Source organism: Carassius carassius, chromosome 9, assembly GCF_963082965.1.
Source record: "Carassius carassius chromosome 9, fCarCar2.1, whole genome shotgun sequence".
Lineage (NCBI taxonomy): Eukaryota > Metazoa > Chordata > Actinopteri > Cypriniformes > Cyprinidae > Carassius > Carassius carassius.
Window position 1 is genome coordinate 14,210,616 of NC_081763.1, and position 24,940 is coordinate 14,235,555.

The 24,940-nt window shown below is 39.5% G+C and overlaps 3 protein-coding genes across 22 annotated transcripts in view; 1 reads left to right on the forward strand and 2 right to left on the reverse strand.

Annotated features, from left to right (window-relative positions):
- mapk8ip3 (mitogen-activated protein kinase 8 interacting protein 3) overlaps positions 1–7,779 on the forward strand; it is a 33,355-nt gene extending 25,576 nt beyond the window's left edge. For 17 of the 20 annotated variants that reach the window (XM_059557901.1, XM_059557886.1, XM_059557883.1 and 14 more), the window contains 13 exons: positions 91–256; positions 359–553; positions 629–785; positions 1,086–1,205; positions 1,319–1,399; positions 4,078–4,145; positions 4,272–4,420; positions 4,506–4,677; positions 5,023–5,136; positions 5,613–5,651; positions 6,199–6,360; positions 6,497–6,643; positions 6,727–7,779. In XM_059557901.1, the coding sequence (XP_059413884.1) occupies positions 91–256; positions 359–553; positions 629–785; positions 1,086–1,205; positions 1,319–1,399; positions 4,078–4,145; positions 4,272–4,420; positions 4,506–4,677; positions 5,023–5,136; positions 5,613–5,651; positions 6,199–6,360; positions 6,497–6,643; positions 6,727–6,845 (1,689 nt within the window). In that variant the 3' untranslated portion in view covers positions 6,846–7,779. The remainder of the gene's footprint in view (positions 1–90; positions 257–358; positions 554–628; positions 786–1,085; positions 1,206–1,318; positions 1,400–4,077; positions 4,146–4,271; positions 4,421–4,505; positions 4,678–5,022; positions 5,137–5,612; positions 5,652–6,198; positions 6,361–6,496; positions 6,644–6,726) is intronic. The other 3 variants (XM_059557898.1, XM_059557895.1, XM_059557887.1) reach the window with 1 other exon arrangement.
- Positions 7,780–8,321: 542 nt separating this feature from the next.
- nme3 (NME/NM23 nucleoside diphosphate kinase 3) lies at positions 8,322–12,949 on the reverse strand. Its single transcript, XM_059557269.1, has 5 exons — positions 12,818–12,949; positions 10,081–10,211; positions 9,904–10,005; positions 9,688–9,800; positions 8,322–9,010 (listed from the first exon to the last, which is right to left on the reverse strand). The coding sequence occupies exons 1-5, from the start codon at positions 12,861–12,863 to the stop codon at positions 8,893–8,895; spliced, it is 510 nt and encodes a 169-aa protein (XP_059413252.1). The 5' UTR covers positions 12,864–12,949; the 3' UTR covers positions 8,322–8,892.
- Positions 12,950–18,015: 5,066 nt separating this feature from the next.
- On the reverse strand, positions 18,016–23,707 carry LOC132149017 (SPRY domain-containing SOCS box protein 3-like). Its single transcript, XM_059557902.1, has 7 exons — positions 23,542–23,707; positions 22,532–22,678; positions 20,489–20,666; positions 20,205–20,392; positions 19,677–19,779; positions 19,446–19,571; positions 18,016–18,756 (listed from the first exon to the last, which is right to left on the reverse strand). The coding sequence occupies exons 2-7, from the start codon at positions 22,655–22,657 to the stop codon at positions 18,401–18,403; spliced, it is 1,077 nt and encodes a 358-aa protein (XP_059413885.1). The 5' UTR covers positions 22,658–22,678; positions 23,542–23,707; the 3' UTR covers positions 18,016–18,400.
- Between the last annotated feature and the right edge of the window lie 1,233 nt (positions 23,708–24,940).

A 24,940-nucleotide genomic window follows, 5' to 3' on the forward strand; every position in this document is an offset into this window, starting at 1 on the left:
AGATCAGAAGGTATTACTGCCGCTGCATCCCTTTCTTTTTTTAAGTTAATGAATGCTGGAAGTGAGTCTTGATATTTCTCCCTCTTTTAGCCTAAAGAACTGTATGAGACTGACTCGATGAGCAGCCGTGTGTGGATTCTGACAAGCACTCATTCAGCCAGTAAAGTGGTGATTATCGATGCAAACCAGCCCTGCTCACTGGTCGACCAGTTTAATGTGTGTAATGCCCATGTGCTCTGTATCTCCAGTGTACCAGGTCTGTGTAGTGCTGTATACAAATAACTACATTCTCAATTATAGAACTGTAGAAGATGTGTTAACTGTCACTTGTATTTTTCATGTGTGTGTGTGTGTGTAGCGGCCAGTGAGAGTGATTACCCAGCAGGTGATATATTTCTGGAGCAGCAGGCTGGAGATGGGCCTTCAGGGGAGAAGGGTGGAGTGGAGGGCATGCTGGCGGGAATCACCATCGTGGGCTGTGCCACTAACTGCAGCGTAGTACGCAGCAACTGCTCCTCTCGCACTGACACACCTGTGCAGGACCGAAGCCACGGTGAGCAAACTGACTGAAAAGGTATGTTAGGAATCTTTGAGACTACATAGTGTTCATTATATGCTTTGTGTTTAGCTCCTACAGCTCCATTGTGCAGAAGCTTAGCAGTGTCACAGTCTGCGGAGGAAGCGACAGAAGCCATTGAGGTGTCTGAGGAGGCAGGGCCTAGTGAGAATGTGGACAGCACACTCGGTACTTTCACCGAGCATGTCTTTACTGACAACACACACAGGTACCTCACCTTTAGCCTACTAATCCACAAAACCTTTAGATGAAAGTGCCTACCAAATTTTTTATGCTGTTCAGTTGCTTTGTTAAAATCTATATTGTTAAAAGCGCTATATAAATAAAGGTGACTTGACTTGACAAATGCTTTCATAAATGTTTATTCACAAATATTATACAGTTTTTTTAAACCAGTCCTGTTTTTCTCACTGCAAAAGGGCGGTTTACTATTTGCTGAATACGTTAAGAAATTATTTAGGTATATGTGTTGAATTTAAATGGTCTGCTCTGCACGTTGTGCCATCAGTGAAGCAGGTGTGCCGAAGGAGCAAGTGACTTCAGCCCCCACAGACTCAGAAGAGGCAGGAGACGACCAGGCAGGAACAAGTGCTGCCCCGACCATGTGGCTAGGAGCCCAAAATGGCTGGTTGGCATCACATCTTCAGTTGCATTTTCACATTCTTAAGTCAAAATTCCATCTCAAATATTAAATGCACCATGTAAAATACTCTGTAAAGTCTCTGTAAACTCTCTCCACAGGCTTTATGTCCACTCTGCAGTGGCCAACTGGAAGAAATGCCTCCATTCAATCAAACTCAAAGACTCTGTACTGAGTTTGGTGTAAGTAGAATCCTACTGAAGTATGTACAGTACTATTCAAAAGTTTGGGGACTGTTTTTAATGTTTTTGAAAGAGGTCTCTTACGCTCACCAAGGCTGAATTCATTAGCGATATTGTTTTTATTTGCGCTGTAAAAAACAGCTATTATTGTATTTTTTTTAAATAATTGTTTTTAATACGTTTGAAAATGTACTTCTGTGTTGGCAAAGCTGAATTTCCAGCATCATTACTCCAGTCTTCAGTGTCACATGATCTTTCAGAATCATCAGTTTGCTGCTCAAGAAACACATATGTAACCAAGATGTTCCGTTTCAGTCAATCAGTATCGACATCATGTCGGTGACCAACAAATTGGGATCCTCTACTAAAGCGCCATAGATGTTGCCCCTTCCAGTGCCCTGAGCCACCCACACCGCTTTTTGGTGTAGGCCCGAGCTCGCAAAAAGAAAACCACTCACCGTTGTCGTAGCACTACCCACTCAGTGTGAATTGGATAACACTAGGAAAACGTACCTGTTCCACTTGGAACAGGGATGCTGTGGAGGTCCCATCTTTCCAGAAAGAGGTCTCGGGACCAAATACGCATAAGAATATCCATTTAGGTGCATATTGACAATTGGAGGGGATTATAACCCTCTTGGAAATGGCAGAAGTCTGCCAGGGATACACAGGCTCTGAGGCTATACTGTGGTCTTTACAGATATGGGATCCACATAGATCTCACATATGGAACCCAGCCAACTGGCTGCCAAAAGAGATGGAGCAGTTCGACAGGGTCTAAAGTATGGACACTCTGGAGTAGTTTTAGCAAGCCGACACTAACCGGGGCCTCTCAGTGCTACTACCAATTTCAGGTGAGATCAAAGGAGGATACTGGCTCCACACAAGGGCTATAGAATCTAGTGAACATGTTGGGGGTTGCCCAGCCTGCAGTTCTACAAATATCTGTCAGCGAGGTGCCACGAGCCAGGGCCCAGGAGGATGCAACAGTCCTAGTAAAGTGAGCACTCAACTTGAGCGGGCAGGTCACATCCTCTGCTTGATAAGCCAGGGTGATGGCTTCCACAATCCAGTGGGCTGTCCTCTGCTTAGAGATGGCCTTCCCCTTCTCCTGGCCTCCGTAACAGACAAAGAGCTGGTCTGAGGTCCTAAACTTTGTATCCGGTCTATGCTCGGATGGGACAGAACAAAGATAGGGCTGGGTCTGCCTCCTACAAGGGCAGCACTTGCAGGTTCACCACCTGATCTCTGAAGGGAGTAGTGAGAACCTTGGGCACATAGCCGGGCCTGGGCCACCAGATTTCTTGGCAGTCATCCAGCCAAAACTCTAGGCACAAATATTTTACAAAGAATGTGTGCAGGTCCCCTACCCTCTTGATGGAGGCCAGTGCAAGCAAGAACAGAGTTTTCATTGAAAGAAACTTCAGCTCGAATGAGTGGAAAGGCTTTGCAGTGATCGCAGCGACATAGACTCAGGGTGGAGGGAGACAGCCTTCGCTCCAGCCCTTACTGCAAAAAGGAAAGCACAACTCTGATCGGGCATCTTCAGGAGTCTTCACGACGAAAAGACCACCACTCAACAAACAGGTTCCACTTCAAGGCTTAAACGTGTCTCGTAGAGAGTGCTCTCATCGAAGTGATGGTTTCCACTACCTCCAGGCACCAGACATGAAGTTTCCAGAGGTCTGGACGTGGGTGGCACAGGGTGCCCCATCTCTGAGTCAATAGATCCTTCCTCAGAGGAATCTGCCAGAGAGGGGCTGTAGCAAGGAGCATTAGTTTGAGGAACCAGCACATTCCATTGGCTGTTCAACTAGATCGAAGGTGCTAGAGGATTGGTGGTCCCCTGAGGGTTGGTTTCCTGAGGGGTTTGCCACCACTGTGACCCTCAACTCACCTGTGCTACTGCCGGAAGTAGATCACGGCACAAGCAACGGAACTCCTCCCCACTGGAGGTAGCGAAGGCTGGTCCACAGCTCCGAGATGGTGATTTTCACGCATGAAAATCATGTTCCATGAGTCATCCACAAATGCCACCTCAGCGTGTTTATTGCACAGACACTTGAGGCAGCGATCGTGACCATCATCCAGCGCCAGGTAATGACTGCATCCAGAAACACACAGTGTGAAATGGCATCTTTAAAAAGATGGTTTGTCATCTTTACAAAGATGCTCCTGTGAAATTCTTTTAGAGAAAATTGCTCATTCAGGGAAATTCTCTTTTAGTGCTGAGGCGCACAGGGTAAATGGCTGCTTGCAGCACAACAGGGGGGCGGAGTGTGCAACCCACTCAACCACCGCTGAATCGCCATGCTGCCAACACCAGAAGCTTCCAAGAGTTTAGTTTACACTCGAAGTAGATTGGTTGCTCAAAGTGAGGCCCAATTCGTTGGTCCATGACGTGACGTCTAGAGTGACCAACTGAAAGGGAACAGTTTTACTGCTTAATATTTTTTTGTGTAAACCATGATATTTTGTCAGGATACTTTAATAAATAGAAAGTTCAAAAGCGTTTTTGACAAATGTTTTGTAACAATATAAAAGTCTTTACTGTTACATTTGACCAATTCGATGCATCCTTGGGGAATAAACCTTTGAATAGTAGTGTATATAAAAAGAATAACACCAACTCTATGAAAAAATACTAATATTTCTTACTTTGTCTCATTGTGTTTCAGACATGTGAAGGGGAGAGTTTTGGTTGCGTTAGCTGATGGAACTCTTGCAATCTTTCACAGAGCTGAAGGTTTGCTTCATTTTTCTAATGTTAAACTTGTTGTGATAAAATGGAAAACAGTTATTTGTTAAAACAATTTTGTAAATATTTTTCATGCATGCATATTACAATAACAAATGTGAAATATAAACACAGATGGACAATGGGATCTATCGAACTATCATCTTATGGATCTGGGAAGACCCCACCACTCCATCCGATGCATGGCTGTGGTTCATGACAAAGTCTGGTGTGGTAACAAGAACAAGATCCACGTGATCCAGCCCAAGAGCATGCAGATTGAAGTGAGTCTCAGATAGTGAATGTTATGTCTTCATCATAATCTTGGACTTGGGACATTTTTTTTATCTTTCTCTCTCTTTCATATAGAAATCATTTGACGCTCATCCACGCAAGGAGAGCCAGGTGAGACAGCTGGCATGGATTGGTGATGGTGTCTGGGTTTCAATCCGGTTGGATTCTACGCTCCGCTTGTACCACGCACTCACACATCAGCATCTGCAAGATGTGGATATCGAGCCTTATGTCAGCAAAATGCTGGGTAACACTTCTCACTTTGTTGCTGTGACTTCAACACTTCTGATTTATAGAGTTCTGTGTAGAGATTAGTTTAGAATTGAGATTTCCTCTTCATGCAGTTTTTTACTTTGATTTTATTTAATATTTTGTTTTATTTTACCATATTTATAAAAGCAATTTAACATAAAATGTAAAAAAAAAATGTCAGTGTCATAAAATAAGATTTTTTACATTTAAATATGTTGTTTATATTTATTGGTCCTTTATTCCATTTATTGAAAGATATTAATTTTGCCTTAAATTTATCAAAGATCAGAAGTCGCAATATAAATGTTTTACATTGTTCTATGTTGTCTGTGATTGACAGGTACAGGAAAGTTGGGCTTTTCTTTTGTCAGGATAACTGCGCTGCTGATTGGAGGAAACCGATTGTGGGTGGGGACTGGAAATGGTGTCATCATCTCAATCCCTCTGACTGAAAGTAAGTCTAAGGGGTATTTGTATGCATATACACTTTATTGTTAACAAGGTCCTTGATCATCTGAACCATTTCCCTTACCCTTCACTGATCAACCAAAATATTTCTCTGTCACTGGTTTAAGCTGGTTAGTGATACTTTTGGTGGTCAATCAGCTTGTTCTTGCTCTTGCTCATTCTGAAGCTGGCTGACCAAGGATGTCTTGCTGGTTAAACTAGTTAAGAGGCTTAAATCTCACCATCTTTCGAGTTCATTGGGTAGCCACCACCCTGGAACTTTAATGTCATTATCCCAGATCATTAACCATTAAGTCAACTTCCGTAATCCCTTAATTATCCAATAAACCCTGTGCCTCCTCTTGTCAGCTTCTTTCTCCTCTTCTTTTTTCCCTTACTGTACCATTACCCTCTTTCTCTTCGTCTCATGAATGTTGCTCTCTTGTCCTGCCTTGTTTCCCGTCCCACTTCCTTTTCCTGTAGCCGTAGTGCTTCATCGAGGACAACTCCTCGGACTGAGGGGTAAGTGTGGAGAGTTAGAACTGTCATTCTTATCATGTCACATCACACTTATTTTCGGTACTCAATGGGATTCTTTAATTTATATTTCTTTGTTTGATAAACTTGTTTTTTAAGTGGTTTTAGCATGTTTGGTCATGGATGAATTACCTCTGTCCTACTATCCCCATTATTCTGTTCATTTTTTTGAAGAGTCATATAAATCTACATATACATATTTATCAGAAAAAAATATATTTTTCAACAAACAAAAAAAAAACCCACGTCTTATTTCATTCACTCCATCGTTCAATAGATTATTTTTTTCAATGGTTTCAGCTTGTTTTAATTACGAATGAATTTCCTCTACCTTCATTATGTTAACTATGCTTAATTTTTTCCCCATGCTTTTTGTCTTTTTGAATATCTGCGGCTATTTTTTGCATGCTTTGATCTCTTTATTACACTGTTCTTCTCTGCAGCAGTTTTATTTATTTAAGCACTGGCAGTCCTTGTGAGTTTCTGCATTGGTCGTTAAACTTTCTGATTGGTGCTTTGTGTTCTCTTGCAGCCAATAAGGTGTCACCCACATCATCGGGGGGCGTGATCCACGTTTATGCAGATGACAGTAACTCTGAGAAGAGTAGCTTCATACCATACTGCTCTATGGCACAGGCTCAACTCTGTTTCCATGGACACAGAGATGCTGTCAAATTCTTTGTGTCAGTGCCAGGTTAGTGTCAATTTTAAATATATAATTGTATATATATAAATTTTACATGTATTTTTAGACATATTTATTAAAATATATTTATATAAGGATATTTTTATATAACTATGGACATGCATGCATCTCATGTTGTTTTCAGGCGATGTGTTGGCCAGCCTGAACGGTAGCGTGTTGGACAGTCCATCAGAGTCTCAGGGCTCCTCAGCCCCGACGGACACAGAAGCACAGAGCCTTCAGAACGTGCTAGTACTAAGTGGAGGAGAGGGTTATATCGACTTCCGTATCGGTGAGAAACAATTAATACACTACATTAACATGTTTGTTTGGTCATATAACTATTAATGGCATTTACTCATTCTCTTTTCTCAGGTGATGGCGAAGACGAGACAGAGGAAGCAAATGGTGAAACTCCTCAGATGAAGCCAGCGTTGTCTAAAGCAGAGAGGAGTCATATCATTGTTTGGCAGGTGTCTTATGGTCCGGAGTGATATGAACAGACAGCTCCTGCCTGCCCCCCTTTCCGCACTATAATTCCGCCCCCATAGATGATTAATGAATCCTTTCTGTAACTATGCCCCGAATTCTGTACCTAAGCTATGTCACTCTCACAAGCCTTGTAACTACCCCTTGAAAGTCTTATATTCACCCCATTAGCCTGTATTTTCCTACCCTCTATTATAACGACCTGTACGATCCTTCCATCCACCTTGTAACATTCCCTTCCCAACAAAAACACACGAAGTTCAAGAACTTGCTGCATCCTATGACTGAATGGCAATTTTAAATGAAATATAAACAGCTTAAATCAGTACCAAACTACGTTCCTGACAGAACTACCCAGTTTTTGCCAAATACCCCGACCTTTGTTTTTACAGTCTGTCAGCACGCAGCTCACTGAATGACAGGAACTCATCCTGAACTCAAGAGACTTCAGAGATGAGAGGATTAATTTTGGAAGAACCAGCTAGATGTGTAATGAAATACAAGAGGGGAAAATACAAACAAGACCTCAATATGTAAATACTGGAAAGCACCAGGGACTGCAGAGAGAAATAGTATAGAGTGAATACTTTAGGAAAAACAAATAAGTGGTCAGGATTTGTTGGCTATCTGGCACAACCCAAACATGTCCCAATGGCATTTCAGCTCGTTATAAAGTGAATATGTAAAAGAATATTGAACCAAGCTAAAAATCACTTCAAACATTTGCAGCTATCATTTTTCAAGCTCAGTGAGATGTGTGCTGACTAGCACTGCTAACTTCCCTCTGGGATTAAGAATGAGGTGAACAGCTAAACTGAAGCCTTTGATTGGACGAGGTTTGGAAGAGATGGTCGTCCCAGACGCCTTGTGTGTAAATCATCACTCTGTGTTCTCTGTGTGGTTAAGTATTAAGAAATAAAGATGTTTATGTGCTGAATACTTCTGTCTTCAGTGCCATCGTTTGTTGAAACGCTATCATAACTTAATGGTATTTTCCTTCAATTATTAGGCAGAGCAATACTTTATACACATTTGCACAAAATATTTAATGGAAAATACACTACCAATATATATTTTTTTGTTCTTGAAGGAAAATAATAACGTTATTCAAGGATGCATTGATCAATAATGAGCTAAAGTGAAAGACATTTGTTATAAAAGATTTATATTTCAAATAAATGCTGTTCTTTTGAACTTTATAATTATCAAATAATCCGGTTTTCTCACAAAACATTAAGCAGCAAAAAAAGTTTTCAACATAAGAAATGTTTCTTGAGCAGCAAATCAATTACACATAATTCTAAATAATAACAAACTATTAACTTTTTTATAATATATTAAAATAGAAAAGACTTTCAATTGTAATATTTCACAATGTTACTATTTTTACTAAATATTTGACCAAATAAATTCAGACTTAAGCATGAGACATACTTTTTGCTAACAATTCAAAAACTTAGCAAACCCAAATTTCTATAATAGTCAATGAACAAAGGAATAATTTATTTGTAAAGTAAGGCGCCCTTTGGTGAAATGATTTCCAAGCACTAGAGTAAGACAAAGTATTACTGGGATATTCAGGTCAGTTATTCAGAACCCTTTGTCCCTTTGTCATTCATTATTGCTTTCCTTTTGAGACATGATTAATACAAGTATTTTTTTTTACAGAGTGCATCAAGATGGCAAGAAGCATATCCATATCAAAAGCTGGAGGTAAAAATGTAAACAACATCTTTCGATTGGATGTAAATACCTTGAGTAAAATATCTTAGAGTAATGCATGATTTACCAACCAACCAAAGATTAGTAATGCAGTGAATATCTGTGAAGATTAAACATTTGCAAAGAAAGCAGTAAGAAAACCAAAACATTCAATATAGCATGACCAATAACTGGATATCAGGGACAAAGGCAGGTTACCTTGAGAACACAAGCTAGCTTTTCCTGTTTTTTTTTTTTTTTGTCAATTTATGGCTTGAGCAGAGTTTTCTCTTGAGAGGAGCAGATGAAGCTGTATGTTATGATAAGTGTGTGAGTGTTACATGATGGGTTTCAAGCATAGATCCAGTGCTCATTGCATTCTTCCCAGCAGAACAACTCATGATGCTCGAACCACATTGAGATCTCTCTCTGAGCACTTTCAACTGAATCACTGCCGTGAATCACATTCCTGGCAACAAGAAAAACACATTTAACAAGCATTCATGTTAATACGACCATAGATGAATTCATGCAACACAGACGAGTCAAAAAAAGTGAAGTGAGTGAAAGTGAAGTGACATTCAGCCAAGTATGGTGACCCATACTCAGAATTTGTGCTCTGCATTTAACCCATCCGAAGTGCACACACACAGAGCAGTGAACACACACACACTGTGAGCACACACCCGGAGCAGTGGGCAGCCTTTTATGCTGCGGCGCCCGGGGAGCAGTTGGGGGTTCGATGCCTTGCTCAAGGGCACCTAAGTCATGGTATTGAGGTGGAGAGAGAACTGTACATGCACTCCCCCCACCCACAATTCCTGCCGGCCCGGGACTCGAACTCACAACCTTTCGATTGGGAGTCCGACTCTCTAACCATTAGGCCACGACTTCCCTTCTATTCAAATGAAAAATATGGGAAAACTGTTTACTTTGAAACTTTTTTCTAGTGCTAATAATTAACAAATTTCACAAAGAAAGTAACATTGAATTTTACATGCATTTTTCAAGTAGAAAGTCTTAAGTATTTTCTTCAGTAAAAAGTCAGTCTTTCTTTAGTCTTTTTTGTTTGTTTCATTTTTAACTTCAAAAACTATTTTAACTGTCCATCTATCTATATAAACAATGTTTAAAACACAAACTAACCTGCCCACTTCAATGCAATAGTCTCCTTTGATAGTGCCAGGGAGAGAGTCTGCTGGGTTTGTCTCTCCAAGCATCTTTCTGCAAGTTTTTACCACATCCAGCCCTTGCCAGACCTAATTAAAAACATGCAAATAGACAGACACACGTAAGTCTTTAGATGAGGCATAATTAAAGAACTCATATTTGGGATCAATATGGAGGCACTGTGTTCCTTGCCATTGCAACAATGGGTCCAGAGCTCATGTATTTGACCAAGCCACCGTAGAACGGCTTCTCCCTCAGGTCCCTATAGTGCTGTCTGAGCTGCTCCTCTGATGCCTACAGGCATAGTAATACAGATGATATATTCTCCAGGTAAATATTATGTGAAAGATGCTCCAGTGGTGCTCTCACCTGCAGGAGCTTCATGCCGACCAGTTTGAAACCCTTGCGCTCAAAGCGGAGGATGATCTCACCCACCAGTCTGCGCTGAACTCCATCTGGCTTCACTGCGATGAATGTGCGCTCGTTTGTGCCAGTCCATCCTGCAATAAACATCTGAAGTTAAACTCGTTCCTCTGGACTCTCAAAGCTATTGCTTGTTTGTGTACTGAAGTTCATTACACAGAAATCAAAACAGATGTGACTGGTAGAAGTTATTATGTGTGCTATTCAAATTTATTACACGTCTTACATAAAAACAGATTTGATTAGTCGAATCTAGAATGCGTGGTATTCTAATTTATTACACACTTTCTGATTCTGATTGGTCAGTCATGCCATTTAAAGGCACAATATGTATGTTTTCGCTGTAGCACATGTTTGATATATTTGCTTCCAGGTAAAGAAATAATAATAATAATTATAAAATCAAGAGCCAGATCACGTAAAGTGTTAATACTGGCTACTATCAGCATCAGGTAAGATCACTAGTTAAAATTGCTTATTTCTCTGGATTTAAACATTCTTCGAAACATTTGGGACAATGTAAGTACACTAGTCAGCAAAATATATAATACTGTTATAGTGATTTTGTGATATTTTAATATTAAAAAATAAAAAAATCTTGCATATTGCCTTTAAATTTAATGGATAATATATAGACTCCAAGATCTATATAAACAACAATTTAAACTGAAATTAATACTTCATCTCTCTCTCTCTCTCTCTCTCTCTCTCTCTATATATATATATATATATATATATATTTGTACTGTATTGTTTGGGATAATTGTACTGTACACATTTACAAAACGAAACATATCATTACTGATATATTATAATACGGTATATAAAAGCTTAACATTGACACAGTGTTTTTTTTTTTTTTTTAAATAAATCCACTCATTCGAAAACAGCAACCCATTTTGAAAGCCGCATATGCACTATTAATAACAAAGCAATAAACCTCTTAGTGCTCGCCAGCTAGCTGTCACAAAAAGAACCGACGCACTCAGAACGCATTCATTTCCCAAATCAAACGCATCATTTCTATTTACATAGTGTTAAATATAATTATTATTTTATAAAACCAATGTATAAGCACTCGATATAATACTAGCGCGACTCGTTGTTTTTGTGGTCCCTGTAATATAGCGCACACTGAAATGGCTTGAGCAGGTGTTCTGCTGCATACCCCATACCTGATTCAGTAATCCTGTCGTGTTTTCGGGGTTTTGCCGCCAAATCCGCGAGCTCTTCTGTGTCAGACAACGACCTTTTACGCCGCCTTCACACTGGCAGTTGAAATCAGCTCCGATACGGCAGCGAAACGACCGGAAGTCATTCATTTTCTATGGAGATTCGCAGACCGCATGCGAATGGGTCCGAACCAGGTGCGAACGAGTGCGGTGCGAAAAAAATCGTGTCCGTTGGCCATCCGGATGCGTTCAAAAAATTGAACTCTTGCGAAAGGCTACGGACGGTTCCTATCCGACAATTCCAGCGGAAGTTGGCGTTGCTATGGTACTGATAAACAAACCTGAATTCTTAACTTTTAATAAAATAAATAATGATTTTATACCGACAAGTTGTCATGTCATTTTTTCATTTTAATGATTTTATAACGTAATTTATGCAGTTAATACAATTAAATAATTAAATATTTAAATATTGTACAATTCAATGTTGTGGCCATTTTCCCGCTCATTCACATATAGCCAGAAAAATTATATTATGGCTAATCGTAGACTTGTCAATGCTCTTGCTGTTGCTCTCCTATACTGGAGAAGCAAGCAAAAAAAAAAGAGATCCATGTGGGTAAAATACTACCTGGCAGAGAGGTATCAGTACGGGGAGTTTCACCGCCTGGCGGGTGAGCTGCGTCTGAACAACGGTGAGGATTTCAGGGAGTATTTCAGGGTGTCGCGCTGTCAGCCTTTCCAACCTTTCCGCCATTTTTGTTCTACTCGGTTCCGAGGCTTCCGACACTTTTCACCGTTGTGTACGACGTCCACTGGGGGCGTATTGCGTATTACGGAGCTGATTTCAACTGCCAGTGTGAAGGCGGCGTTAGAACCCATTATTCGCGCAGCAGTCTCGCGGGTTCAGCACTCCGACTGACCAATCACGTACGAATTCAGCACTCCGACTGACCAATCACGGGCGAGCACTGCGCAGGCCAATACTCCAGAACCAATCACAGGAACGCAAACTGCACTATTAATAGGACCAGGCTGAGAACCTACAGAAAACGCGTTTTATTACCTTTTTACTAATCACAGGTTATGAATGTTCGAGTTTGGGAATAATCACAAATGTTATTCGCTAGCAGAGCAGACTGGACCCAAGACACCTACACGGTGGTAAAGTTATCCTTCTTAGGCAGATGAATGACGTGAATGGGCCGCATGTGTTAAAGGGAAATGTTTGCATTACAAATGCATGTTGCTGTGACTTACAATGCATGTTGCTGTAGTATGTTTAAACTCGGAAACACAGTACAGTCTCGCCTAAAACACAGCAGCTTGGGTGTACGTACGCAGCGCCACTTATACGTTACAACTGGATAGTCTGGCTAGCAAACAATAACTCACGAGATTAAGTAAAATGAGACGCAGACATGAGGACTGCCCGAGTCGTTCCTTCACTTGAAACGGCAATCAGCAGATAAACGGCTAAAATTCCCCTAATTGGCACTACTTACAGTTACCAGTCTTGAAAATGTTCGCAAATATCGTTAAGCAAAGTATGATCATCTTAGCAGTCAAAGGCGCAGGAGTTTTCGGAAGAGAGAGGGAGGAGTCGCGTGCGCGCGCTAACGAGTGTCGCTAGGTGACATGCGCGTGCGTGGTGTCTCAGCATCAATACCATAGACTGTATAAAAACAGATCAATACACACAAGGAAAAAAAAATGACCAAAGGACAACATAAACTGTAGTATAGAAAAATAAAAAGTTGGAAACTTATATTGTAAAGTTTAATATAGATGGGATCCCTGGGCAGTTTGCAAGTAACGTATACGTGGTAAATAAAATAAAAAAACAAACAAAACAGGTTTTCTCAATTGTGATTTTCATGTAATTTTCATGACAAATTATTTTGATATTATTATAGATAATTGTGGGACAATTCATATTCAGATTTAGACCAAATTCGGTTAACCCATTTTTATTCTATATCTGCAAATAATGCATACAACCAGGGGCGGGTCTACGTGGTGGCCAGGGGGCCACCCATAGACATATGCCACCGGCCCCCTCTGAAATTCGATTGGCCACCCCAAGTGCCCCCCCCACCCCCCCTATAAAATGTCTTGTGATCGGTTCATTTTATGGCCAATCGTTTTATAGACTCTACTGAAGTTCGCGATTCAAAGAAGTGCAGCGTCGTCAGAGAAGCAAGGCTCGTCGCGGACTTGGACTTTTACTTTATCCAGTGTGGGAAGTCGAGACACTAGTGATGGGAAGCTCGGATCATTATACCGACTCGGGCTTTGAGTCGCGTTCAGCAAAATGAACGAATCCTTTTTCGAGTCATTTCGTTCATTTTAGCTAAATGTAATTAAAATGTTACGTGTTACTTCCCCAACATATCTAGTACTTACGCAAACGTTGATCACACTACAAACAATACAAAACTAAAATGCTATAAAGATACAGAAAAGATTAATTAATTATTTACCTGGGTCTTCAGTCTGTGATTAACTCACCTCTTGTCAGACAAGTCTTCGGGTTCAAATCATTTCTTAATCACGTGACAGATCCATGCGCTATTTCTGACCTTTCTGTTACTGTTTCTTGAGGATCTGTGGTGTGTTATTATTTTATAAATAAAACCTTATTTTAAATAAAATATTGATTAATTTGTCTTTTTGACTGTCTATCAGTAAATAAACACTAGGCTATATAATAATATAATAATCCAAGTGTTTATAGCCTAGTTTAATTTTTTTTATCCAATTTTGAGTTTGCTGGTATAATAATTGCTTTTCCTAGGCAGACTTGACATATTGGTCTAATATATGTATAAGATGCTTGCTCAAAAAGGACATAATGACATAAATTAAAAGCAAAAACATTTTGAATCCTAAACAAGTAACACTACAGTTCTATAGTCTAATCTGAAGGGTGAACTCAAAAGACATAAATCATACAACAAGGTCATTTTTAAAGATTAGAATCCACTGTAAAAAAAAAAAAAAAAAAAAAACAATCAAAGTGATGTCGCCGTAATAGAGACGACTCGTTCTTCCCTAGTCACATTAAAGATTCGTTCGTTGAAGAACGACACATCATAAGACACCAAACTGGTAACACATCACATAACACATCAAACACATCACAAGACAAAAAAGAGCTGGTAGTTAACCTTTATGTATGGTTTAATATGTTTGTATGGTTTTCTCGGATCAATGTTTTTACCCTGTCAGGCTCTGCTCGCGTTGGTCGTGGTTGATTTCAATCGAATGTTCAGTCAACGTTTAATAAAACACAATAAAAGTAAAATACGCTGGACGCTATCAATAAATAAACAGTCATGGTGATTTTCATATTTTGTATCAGTTTAATTTGTGACAGTGACCACATAGCAAGATTGCACCAAATGAAAATATGCACAGAATGTTCCATAATAATAATTGTCTGGTGACACGTTACTTATTAATGCATGAGAGTAAGTCAGTTAGATAGTCAGTTAAATTGTCAGGCCTAACTTAGTCATTTACACATGAAATGACATGGATGCATTCTGTGCATTTCATTCACAATTTTAATTTTTTTTTTTTTTTTTTTGAGATTGAGAATAACAGACACACATAAGTGTTTCCTTTGAAGGCAGGGAAGAGAGAAGTGCCAAGCCATGAAAAGAAGTAAAGATATAGGGAGTTTATTTCAAAGAAAAAAATAAAGAATTTATTTATTCTCAAATTTAACATAATGGATATATACAGGGATGACACAAAACTAAATTAAAAATGTGCTTTATTACTGCATTTGTTTACAAGTAACTTTATTCAAGTAAAAAAAAAAAAAAATCAATAGGATTTACATAATATACTGTAGAATTTAGCTTATTTTTTTTTTTGTTTTTTTTTTTGGTCACTGGCGGCCACCCCATTTGGAGGCAGTGCCCCAGCATGGCCCCCCCAATGAAAATGCTCTAGACACGCCCCTGCATACAACCTCATATTTAGCTCACATAATGCAAATGTATATGTGATGTAGAATATAGGTATTAAACTTGACGACAAAAAGAGAGTCTTTACACAGAGGGTTATTTTTCCCCCACTGTCATTAGTCACATGATCCCAGCAAGATAGAAGAAAACTTAAGGCTATATTTTGCATTTCCACACAAACTCTTTGACCATCAAGCAGTGCTTATCAAATTAGGAACAAAAGAAGCATGTTTTCAATGGTTCATCAAGATCACTGCAACTCAGATCTCCTCACCAAGACCTGGACCCGAGCATCAGACAGGTGTACCCTCCAGTAACATCTTCTCATCCTGACTCCTGAGGTACTCATGATTGAGCAGGGCATCCCGTTTCAATGGAAGAGTGGGCTCTAGGATAGTGCTGGCATCCACACCCAGCTGCTTGGCTTGCTGGACGAGGATAATCGCTCGCAGGAGAGACTGGTATCTCACATAACGCACAGGAGGCTCAGGGACACGTTCATAGCATCTGAAGACCTCTTCTTCATGTTTGGGCAGTCGCCAGTCATGGTACATCACCTTATCCACCTCATGCTCTTCGGGTTGCTCTTTAATAAAGTGACATGACATTCAGTGTGGTGACCCATACTCAGAATTCGTGTTCTGCATTTAACCCATCCAAAGTGCACACACACAGCAGCGAACACACACAAACCGTGAACACACACCCGGAGCAGTGGGCAGCCATGTATGCTGTGATGCCCGGGGGACAGTTGGGGGTTCGGTGCCTTGCTCAAGGGCACCTCAGTCATTGTATTGTCGGCCCGAGATTCAAACCCACAACCCTAGGGTTAGGAGTCAAACTCTCTAACCACTAGGCCACAACTTCCCCAATCCAAACAATGTGTCACAGTCAGCTTGCTGTATTTATTTGCTCAAAATATGCATTTACTCAAAATATGTAATGTTGTCTTTATTTGCTCAAAATATGCATTTACTCAAAATATGTAATGTTGTCTCTCATTCATTACTGTTCATGTTTTCAACTGTTCAAGTGTATGGTCGGTAAAGTTTGTGGTCTCTCCAAAGCTGCGTTTATTTAATCAAAAATACATTAAAACAGTAATATTGTAAAACATCAGTACAATTTTAAATGACAGTTTACTTTAATGTATTCCTATGATGGTAGAGCTGAATTTTCAGCATCATTACTCCAGTCTTCAGTGTCACATGATTCTTAAGAAATCATTCTAATATGCTGATTAGGTGCTCAAGATACATTTCTTCTAATTATTATTAAAAACAGCTGTGCAACCTAATATTTTTGTAGTATCTGTGATAATTTTTTTTCATGATTCTTTGATTAATAAAGTTCAATAGAATAGCATTTATTTGAAATCGAACTCTTTTGTAACATTATAAATGTCTTTGTCACTTTTTAGTGCATTCTCGCTTAACTTCCCAAAAAAAATACCTTACTTACCCTAAACTTGTAATGCATGTACAGGAGGAGGTCAAGTCAAATGAATGACTCCACTGCAGCCACAGTGCTGTTCATGATGCTACTGACCCTAAACTTTTCAACAGGGAAATTGGTCAGTGCGAACCGCGAGTGCGTATTCATTTCCTGTTATGCTTATAGCGAGCATTTAACCTCAGTCTAGCAGTCTGTTATATTACATATACATACATATAATTAATAACATGAACTTTCTTATTTGTTAGTCAGACCAACATAAATCATCTTTACTGTAGCATCTTCATCATGCAATATTTTGTCAGAAATATTCTGTACAAAATTAATTAGAAATTCATTCTCCAAAAGATGCAATATGATGCAAAGTGTAGTTTTAGTTTTGTGTAATAAGAGCAACTATATGATTGATTTTTGGAAACCTTTATTAAGATCTCAAAAAAGAACAAACAAACAAAAAGATATTCAGCCCCTTTTTTTATGCATATATAATTTTTTTCTTGACTCATATAAAAGGCCATGCTTAATGTATGGTGTAGAAGCGAGAGAAGGAAGAGAGAAGGAAGAGAATGAATGAGAGAAAGAGAGAGCGCTCATGACATACAATTTCGCTTAGAACACAGTATAGGGACCTGTATATATTTCTACATACATACAATAAGCGCAAAAAAGTGCTTTATGCATAACAATTTTTTTTTTAAAACAACGAAATACAAAATCTGCCATAAAAACCATATAAATCTGAATTCAATATGAACCTCATGTAGAGATGTTGCACAGACTGAAAACTGAATCAACCTCCACTTCAGTTAGCATCAGTCAGTTCGACAACTGCTTTGAGGTATTTCCAGAGAAACAGGATTTCTATGGAAATACTGTTCAGACACACATAAACACACTTTGAGTAAGAACTAGGGTCCAAAGTAATACCTAGAGACAAAAACTGTCAAAATACACAGGCATTTTCCTCACCATTTCAACATAATGGTATTTAAAACACATTTATGCAGACATTCATCATGACGTCACTGTTGTTACTTACTGTCTATTGGTTAGTCCGAGTAAAAACATGATAATGATTGTTTAAACATCAAGAGGGAACAGACCTTGACACTCTGAAGTGCTGAGATGTTTGACTGGCCTGTAATGGAGAAAGACATGAAATATGCAAGACTTCGAAGGAGATCAGGTAACTGTTTTTGCCCCCAAGTCACTGCAGTAATGGAGACATTTACAGTTCACTCAAGGTGTTTTTGTTTTGTTTTTTGTGAAGTGTTTGCCTGCGTTTCAGATGACGCCATGTTATTGTTCCCCACGTCAGAACAGGTTCATGAGGTTCACATCTTGTTTCTGAAGAGCTGAGGGGCTTCTTTCCACTCGGAGTTCACAACATAATAAAAACTGATTATGATTGAATACTGCAATATATATCCAAATGTCACCTGATGGAGCAAACTACCTTTAGAGCCTTGAAAGATGAAGATTTACCAGTGATGCAACTAGTAAAACCGGCTTGACTGACCTTGAACTTGCAGCAAGCCCTGTCATCCACCGTTGTGATTGACAGCACACATCCAGTGTTTATATATGTTGGTTCTTTTTTTATTTGCGGAGTCATTTTCTGATGTGTGCATAATGATGCATAATGGATGTGCACTCGCAGCCTCAGGTCCAGCGGCAACGTTTCCGCTGGCAGGCCTCGGGGTCTGAGGAGCAGCCCTCAGAGTCACTGCCCGAGGAGGGTCCTGGTGGGATGTGTGTGTTCGAGTGCATGTGCGTATGATCCAAGCTTAACACCCATCCCAGTTTGGAGTGAAGAAGGTGTCTGAGGCCGGGCGGCAGGGGCAGGACCCGCAGGGCATCGACTCCAGACGGGAGCAGCCTGCGGAGGCGTGAGCAACACAGGTACTGTAGAGAGGTGGCAGCGGAGACCGAGCGAATCACTTTCATGCTGCTTTTGGCAGCAGTGGAACACGCCATCGGAAAAACGCGCTTATTCTTCATCTCTGTAGCTGCTACACCTGCCACACACACAACATACAGGTCAAATGTTATCAAATGAGTGTTTGAACAGCGATAAAACTGCTAACCAGAGCTAACCACAGACAGACCAGAGGCTACCCAGCGACACGGCGAAAGACAGCGTCGGTCGAGTGTTGATACAAAGCTGTCAGATTACCTCAGGTCTCATTTACCAGTGAGAAAATATTACAGTAAAAAAACACAATACTACTGTACAATAACAACACCTTCCATTCTCACTCAGTCTGCAATAGAGTAATGAATCATTATCATAAAGATGATACACATATAAATACATTTAGAGCACTTAACTTAGATTGCTATTAAGATGTGAAGAGACTTTCAATGTAACTATCCTAAATATAATTCTAACAATAATTAAACTTTTATGTACACACACACAAACAAAAATGTTCAACAATAAAAAAAATAATACAATAACAACAACACAGTTTGTTACTGTTAATAATAACTAAAATGTAATGTTAAAAACATGTTTGTCTAGTTACTGAAAACAGCTTTGACAATTTTCTGTTGACATATTTCTTCAAAACATTTCTTTTAGAAGAATGTAACTGTCCATATGTCATCGTTCACTTCCTAGAAAGAAACTGACGCTTTAAAATGTGTAGGATATTTAAAAGACAAGACTGATAAGATCGCAGCTGAAAGGAGTTTGTCATCTTACCGATGCACTTGCGGTTTTTGTAGAAGGTGAGGGTGCCGTGCCAAGTGTCCAAGTGAACACCAATAATGGAACCCTGTCCAAAACGTGACGAAAAGCTCACTTTATCACCGTTATGATGTAACAGACCTGAGAAAACACAAACAGACATTATATTACAAAAGAGACCTTATGCATCATGCTTTCATGTAAAGTATAGGTGTTTGTGAACACTGTGCACCGAACCTGTTTTACCTGTATATGATAAACCCCAGCTGTCTTCATCTTTTCCCAGCAGGCTGCAGAACGTGTGTCTATATTTGTCCAGATTCACGTCTGATGTGCCAATACCAACCATCTACATGAACACACACACACAGAGAATCCAACCGTAAGGTTTAAACAAGCCCACAGTCTTCAGTGTCACATGATCCTTCAGAAATCATTCTAATATGCTGCTTTGCTGCTCAAGAAACATTTGTTGTCATTATCAATGCTGCTTTTGAACTGCTGTGTACATTTTCAAGAAGTATGCAAAACTACTCTCATTGCAATGTGGTTCACATCTTGGAAAACTCAACTGATTCAGCAAGTTTCATTCTTTCTAGCTGTATGCTGACAGTTATGCTTCAGTCTGCTGAATCAGCTTTAAGTTTAACATCAGGCCTTTTCAGATAAAATGTCCAACATATGCAGGCTGCCCCCTATTCACAAAAACCATACTGATTATCACTACCACACAAAACATGCATAAAGACACTCATCTGCACTTTTGTTCCTCACCATGTCTGTGCCGTAGACAGGGGAAGTCATTTTAATCTCCCAGAAGTGCTGTCCCTCTGAGAGTTCTTTGGAGCCGCGAATGGCTGCCGTTCCACAGCTATACTCCGAGTGGAAGCTCACTTTCCTGTTCTCACTGCTCAGCAGCGTAGCAGACGACCGGCTGCCCTCATCCCACACCCAGTCAAAATCTGACAAACAAGTTAACAGCCAATAAGAGAATACATTTAGTCACAATAAGCATGATCAAGGTAAAACAAATGTATTAATGTTGCATGTGGCAGCACCTTGGTCATCTTCTCCACAGTGGCAGTCTCGCATGTGTGTGTAACCCCGGAGCCGTGGGGTACAGCTGAGCTCCATCTGTGAATCACAGCTGCAGTATGACTCTCCGGTTACAGGCACCGCGCTCGGAACCGCCGGAACGATGGCTGGATACTCGGCTTCAGAATCAGAGTCACTGTACTGCAAGACATATGCGTGCAAATTCAGATCTGACACAGTTTCAGTCTTTTTTGTCTGGCATTTATGCTTTTTTGACTAGAAACAACTCTTACATATGATGTTCAGCACTTCAGACAAAAGTCCTTGTCACACAAAAAAAATTAAGGAATAGTTTGTCTAAAAATTTAAATCTGCAGAGACCTTACTTGCCCGCAGGCGTCTAAGATGTAGACAAATTAGTTTCTTTACCCGAACAGATTTGGAGAAATTCAGCATTACATCACTTGCTCCTCTGGAATGAAACGGGTGCTGACAGAATGAGAGTCTAATCAGCTGATAAAAACATCACAGTTATTCATGTGATGGATGAGATGACTTCATGTTTATAAGAAACAAAATCATCAAGACATTTTTCACTTCAAACTCTTGCTTCTTGCTCAAATATGAGTACTCTATTCATAATACTGTAATAATACTTTCTCCAGTAAAAAAGTCATCTTAACTGTATCAGTAAGTAAATATGCACAGATCAAATACTGTTTACAAGAGAAAACAGTCCAAAGCAGTTCTAAACAAATGTGCTAGTGGATTTTGATGTGAGAAGACAATGGGGGATGAATATTTCCCCTGGAGGAACCATTATTATGGAAATTTGTGGCAAGAGGAAATAGTTTAAAATGATAACTTCTTAATAATGGATTTGCTTCTTATAAACATTCTGATTCTGATTCACTCTGATAAACATGCAGCTTTTCACTTCACAAGACATTAAAGGGTCATGAAACCCCCCATTTCAGCACAGGTTAGTTCCCACCACGGTTTTAAAAAATGCTAAAAAAGTGGGTGTGGTGTGCAGCGGACCGGGGGAGGGAGAAGAAAGAGGGGAGACAGACATCACACAAAGCTTTGCGTTCAGAAAGTTTCATTTCGCTCCCATCGAGCTAAAAGAACAAATAAATGCACAGCCATTTGCACTCTGCATTGAAAACATATTACACATTCAGTCATTTAGCAGACGCTTTTATTCAAAGCGACTCACAAATGAGACATATATATTATTCTGTGGTATTTATATAAGCCTTCTGACAGGTTGTGTCACAGAGCTATAAAAACGGTTACACTCACCAAGTGAATGAATCGCGTTTGTGCCCAACTCTTATTACAAAGAAAAAAACAAACACTCTTCTGCAATCCATGAATGTTTCTCTGTTAATGTGTGCGATGTCATTTCACAGTCTGATGAGTCTTTTATAGCAAATCAACACATGCTGTTGTGAATAATTAAGTGAAGCGTCTTCTCATAGGATAAACACGCAATCTCATGAATAATTGAATAGACACCGGTGCGTCATCAATGTACTATAGTCCATTGCCACGTCAAAAATCGTGACGTCAACACAATGTAGATTCTAAATCCGGAAGATGAAAATGGAGCAAAAAAGCTTAAAATTAACCAATTTTTTTCTCCAACAGTTAAAATTAGCGGATGCTAACATTGTCTTCTATGATGTGCAACACAAACACCTCTGCTAAAATCTTAGAATAAGTAGTCTGGGGTTTTTTGTGTGGATTATTTGTGAAGTTTTTATCAGCTGTTTGGACTCTCATTCTGACGGCACCCATTCACTGCAGAGCACCCAGTGGAGAGCAAGTGATGTAATGCTAAGTTTCTCCAAATCTGTTCTGTTGAAAAGAACTAAATCATCCACATTTTGGATGGCATGAGGGTGAGTAAATTTTCGAGATGGTCCTCACTGCAGAACACAAGATCCAACCATGCCCCCAGATCTTGTGTTCTGCAGTGAGGAGTTACTGAAATTTACAACAAATTTTCATATTTGGATTTATGCCTCATCTAAAGGCCTTTCTGTATCATCCACACGCACCTGTTGACGATCAAAACCCCACTCGTCATTCTCAGAGGCAAGCACCAACGCTCTTGCGTCTGCATCCCGTCGGATTCCACTCCACACGTACCTCCATGCCCTGCTGTTTCTGCTCCGCCTTGACATGCCAACCAGGAGCCTCCGCACCTGTCAATCACAGAAAGAACAGAGGCTTGTTATAAAGCATGAACAGAGTGACAACAGACAGTTATACTGGAAACACACAGTCAAGTCAGATTTATTTGTACTGCTCATTCCACAATACACATTGTTTCAAAGCAGCATAAAAAGAAATATGATAAACAGACAGACATATGATAACTCTGTTACTTCAGAGATCTTCCAGTAATAAATAACCATAAAAAATGACGTTCAAGGAACTGTGTGTTATACATATAAAGTACCAAATTATTAGTTTGTCAGAAGCCAGAAACTTTTTGTGTCCCTACCACGTGTTCCCCACTAAAGCTTCAAGTAATTTCTAAAATGACAAACGGATTATTTCACGCGCGTTTTATTGTAATCCCGTTGCGCGTGAGGTGCGCTCGTGAAGCTAAACTTCCACTGCAGCATTTCTCGCGCGAGATGTAAACACTAAGTTAGCTGGCAACACGCTCAGTTTAACTGCCAGTTACATATGCATTCAGTCATTTAATAATTTATTTTATTTAATTAATTAAATAAAAAATAACAAAACATGTTCTCATTGCTAGGCCTCGCAGAAACTGGTCAGCAAGAGAGCCAGGCACCTTGCAAGTCTGTAGAATCGAAGGCGTATTCGCTTAAACGAGAACAGATCGCCTGCAACCATGCTAATGCTACCGAATATTATTTGGATTTAAATATTATCCCAGCCCGTATAATAATAATTTTAAGAAAGTGCAACAGGCTTCGCCATATAAGACGTAACGTTACATGATCTTGGCGCTAACGGAGGATCGCGGATTTAGCATGCGCTAACAGTACATCCTGCCTGCTGCATTCACTAGCATAAGCACAAGCAAACTTACCTGTCTTTTAGGGATACCACTACGATCGTTAGAATCTCGTAAACCTAAAGATGTTAGTATGACACTGCAATGTATGTATCTGTAAAAGCAAGCGGATTTCGTCCACCAGCTAACTGTCACACTGTCCTGTGACCTACTTTCACGACAGACGTAAACAATGCTTAAAGATGTCCCGCCTCCTCAGCCCAAACGCCATTGGTCAGAAATTCTAAATAGGCGGGGTTTATATACTAGCTCGCGTAACTACAGGTCTAAACGGCTGTCATTTAAATGTCAAACGCGTTCCAAGACTGAAGGCTAAACGCCTCCACGCTCACGCTTCCCCATCCAGACAAGTGCAGAGACAGGACACTTGAGGCAGATGTTCATTTGTCATTATTAATGAACTGGATTAATTAAGACTTGTCTGTTTCAGTTAGACAAATTTACAGCTTTTTGCTGTATTCTTAATGTTCAGGTATAGTAATCTTCAACCGAACAATTTAACAGACTATTTCAGAATATCTTGCTACACGTTTCAGAACAAGGTTATTTTCAAGTCTATCAGTTTTGTTCATGCTTATAAAAGTTGGACCCTAATCTTGCTCATAAATCTTGATTAGGTATTTCGTTGATGTCTGTCCAGGTTCAGCTGACAGTCAAACGAAAGAAATAAGAATTTATTCAGTTGTTTTCTCTGTGTAAGAATATTAAATCTATTTTTGGGCCATCAAACTTAGTCTTTTTCTCATTATTATATGTATATGACCATTTTCTCAAAAGGAAAGTACACGTTCATTGCTGTAATAAAAAAATAAAACAATTTATATCTGTATGGACAAAACAAATAATGGAATTTTATAAATGAAAAGGAATGTAATGTAAAAATGTAAAATAAAAATTCTGTGGCCAGAACTACTTTTTTGTGCTTAATTGTCATCAAAATGTCAATGTGCAAAAATTATTCTAAAATATACCTTATAGTGTGTGTGTATGTATATACATACACATATATCAAGCAAAAATCACATTTTGTTTCTCAGACCTTAGACTTTATAGAATAAAATACCTTATAGAAGTAATTTAAGCAAAATATAATTGTAAAACTTTCTTGACAGGCTTCGACATTTACTCCTAATCACAGTAGGCTATGACATTTTGCTGCTATAATCAAATGTCCTCATTTGTAAAAAGAATTAGATTTAAAAAATTGTCTTTCCCTATTGCTGATGTGTAATAAAACTAGTACAGTCACCGATGTGCGGTAAGAGGTCTGCACAATGAAGCAGTGCAGCTCCTCCTTTCCTCCGGAAGCGTGACGACCAAAGACTGTATAAGAACAGGGAGGCAGAGCGTGATCAAGTTTGGTTGAGGCTGCAGTGCAGTGATTCAGACAACCAGATGGCAACCTGTGGATTAA

Bases quoted from the DNA above. Each gene is read 5' to 3' on its own strand.
- nme3 (XM_059557269.1), bottom strand. From the start codon at position 12,863: ATGATCATACTTTGCTTAACGATATTTGCGAACATTTTCAAGACTG. The intron at 10,006-10,080 runs GTGAGAGCACCA...CTATGCCTGTAG, and splicing joins TCGGCATGAAGCTCCTGCAG to GCATCAGAGGAGCAGCTCAG. The intron at 9,011-9,687 runs GTTAGTTTGTGT...TCTTGTTGCCAG, and splicing joins TATTGCATTGAAGTGGGCAG to GAATGTGATTCACGGCAGTG.
- LOC132149017 (XM_059557902.1), bottom strand. From the start codon at position 22,657: ATGTCAAGGCGGAGCAGAAACAGCAGGGCATGGAGGTACGTGTGGAGT. The intron at 20,393-20,488 runs GTGCTGCCACAT...CTTGTTTGTCAG, and splicing joins CTGTGGAGAAGATGACCAAG to ATTTTGACTGGGTGTGGGAT. The intron at 19,780-20,204 runs GTGAGGAACAAA...GTGTTCATGTAG, and splicing joins CTGTCTACGGCACAGACATG to ATGGTTGGTATTGGCACATC.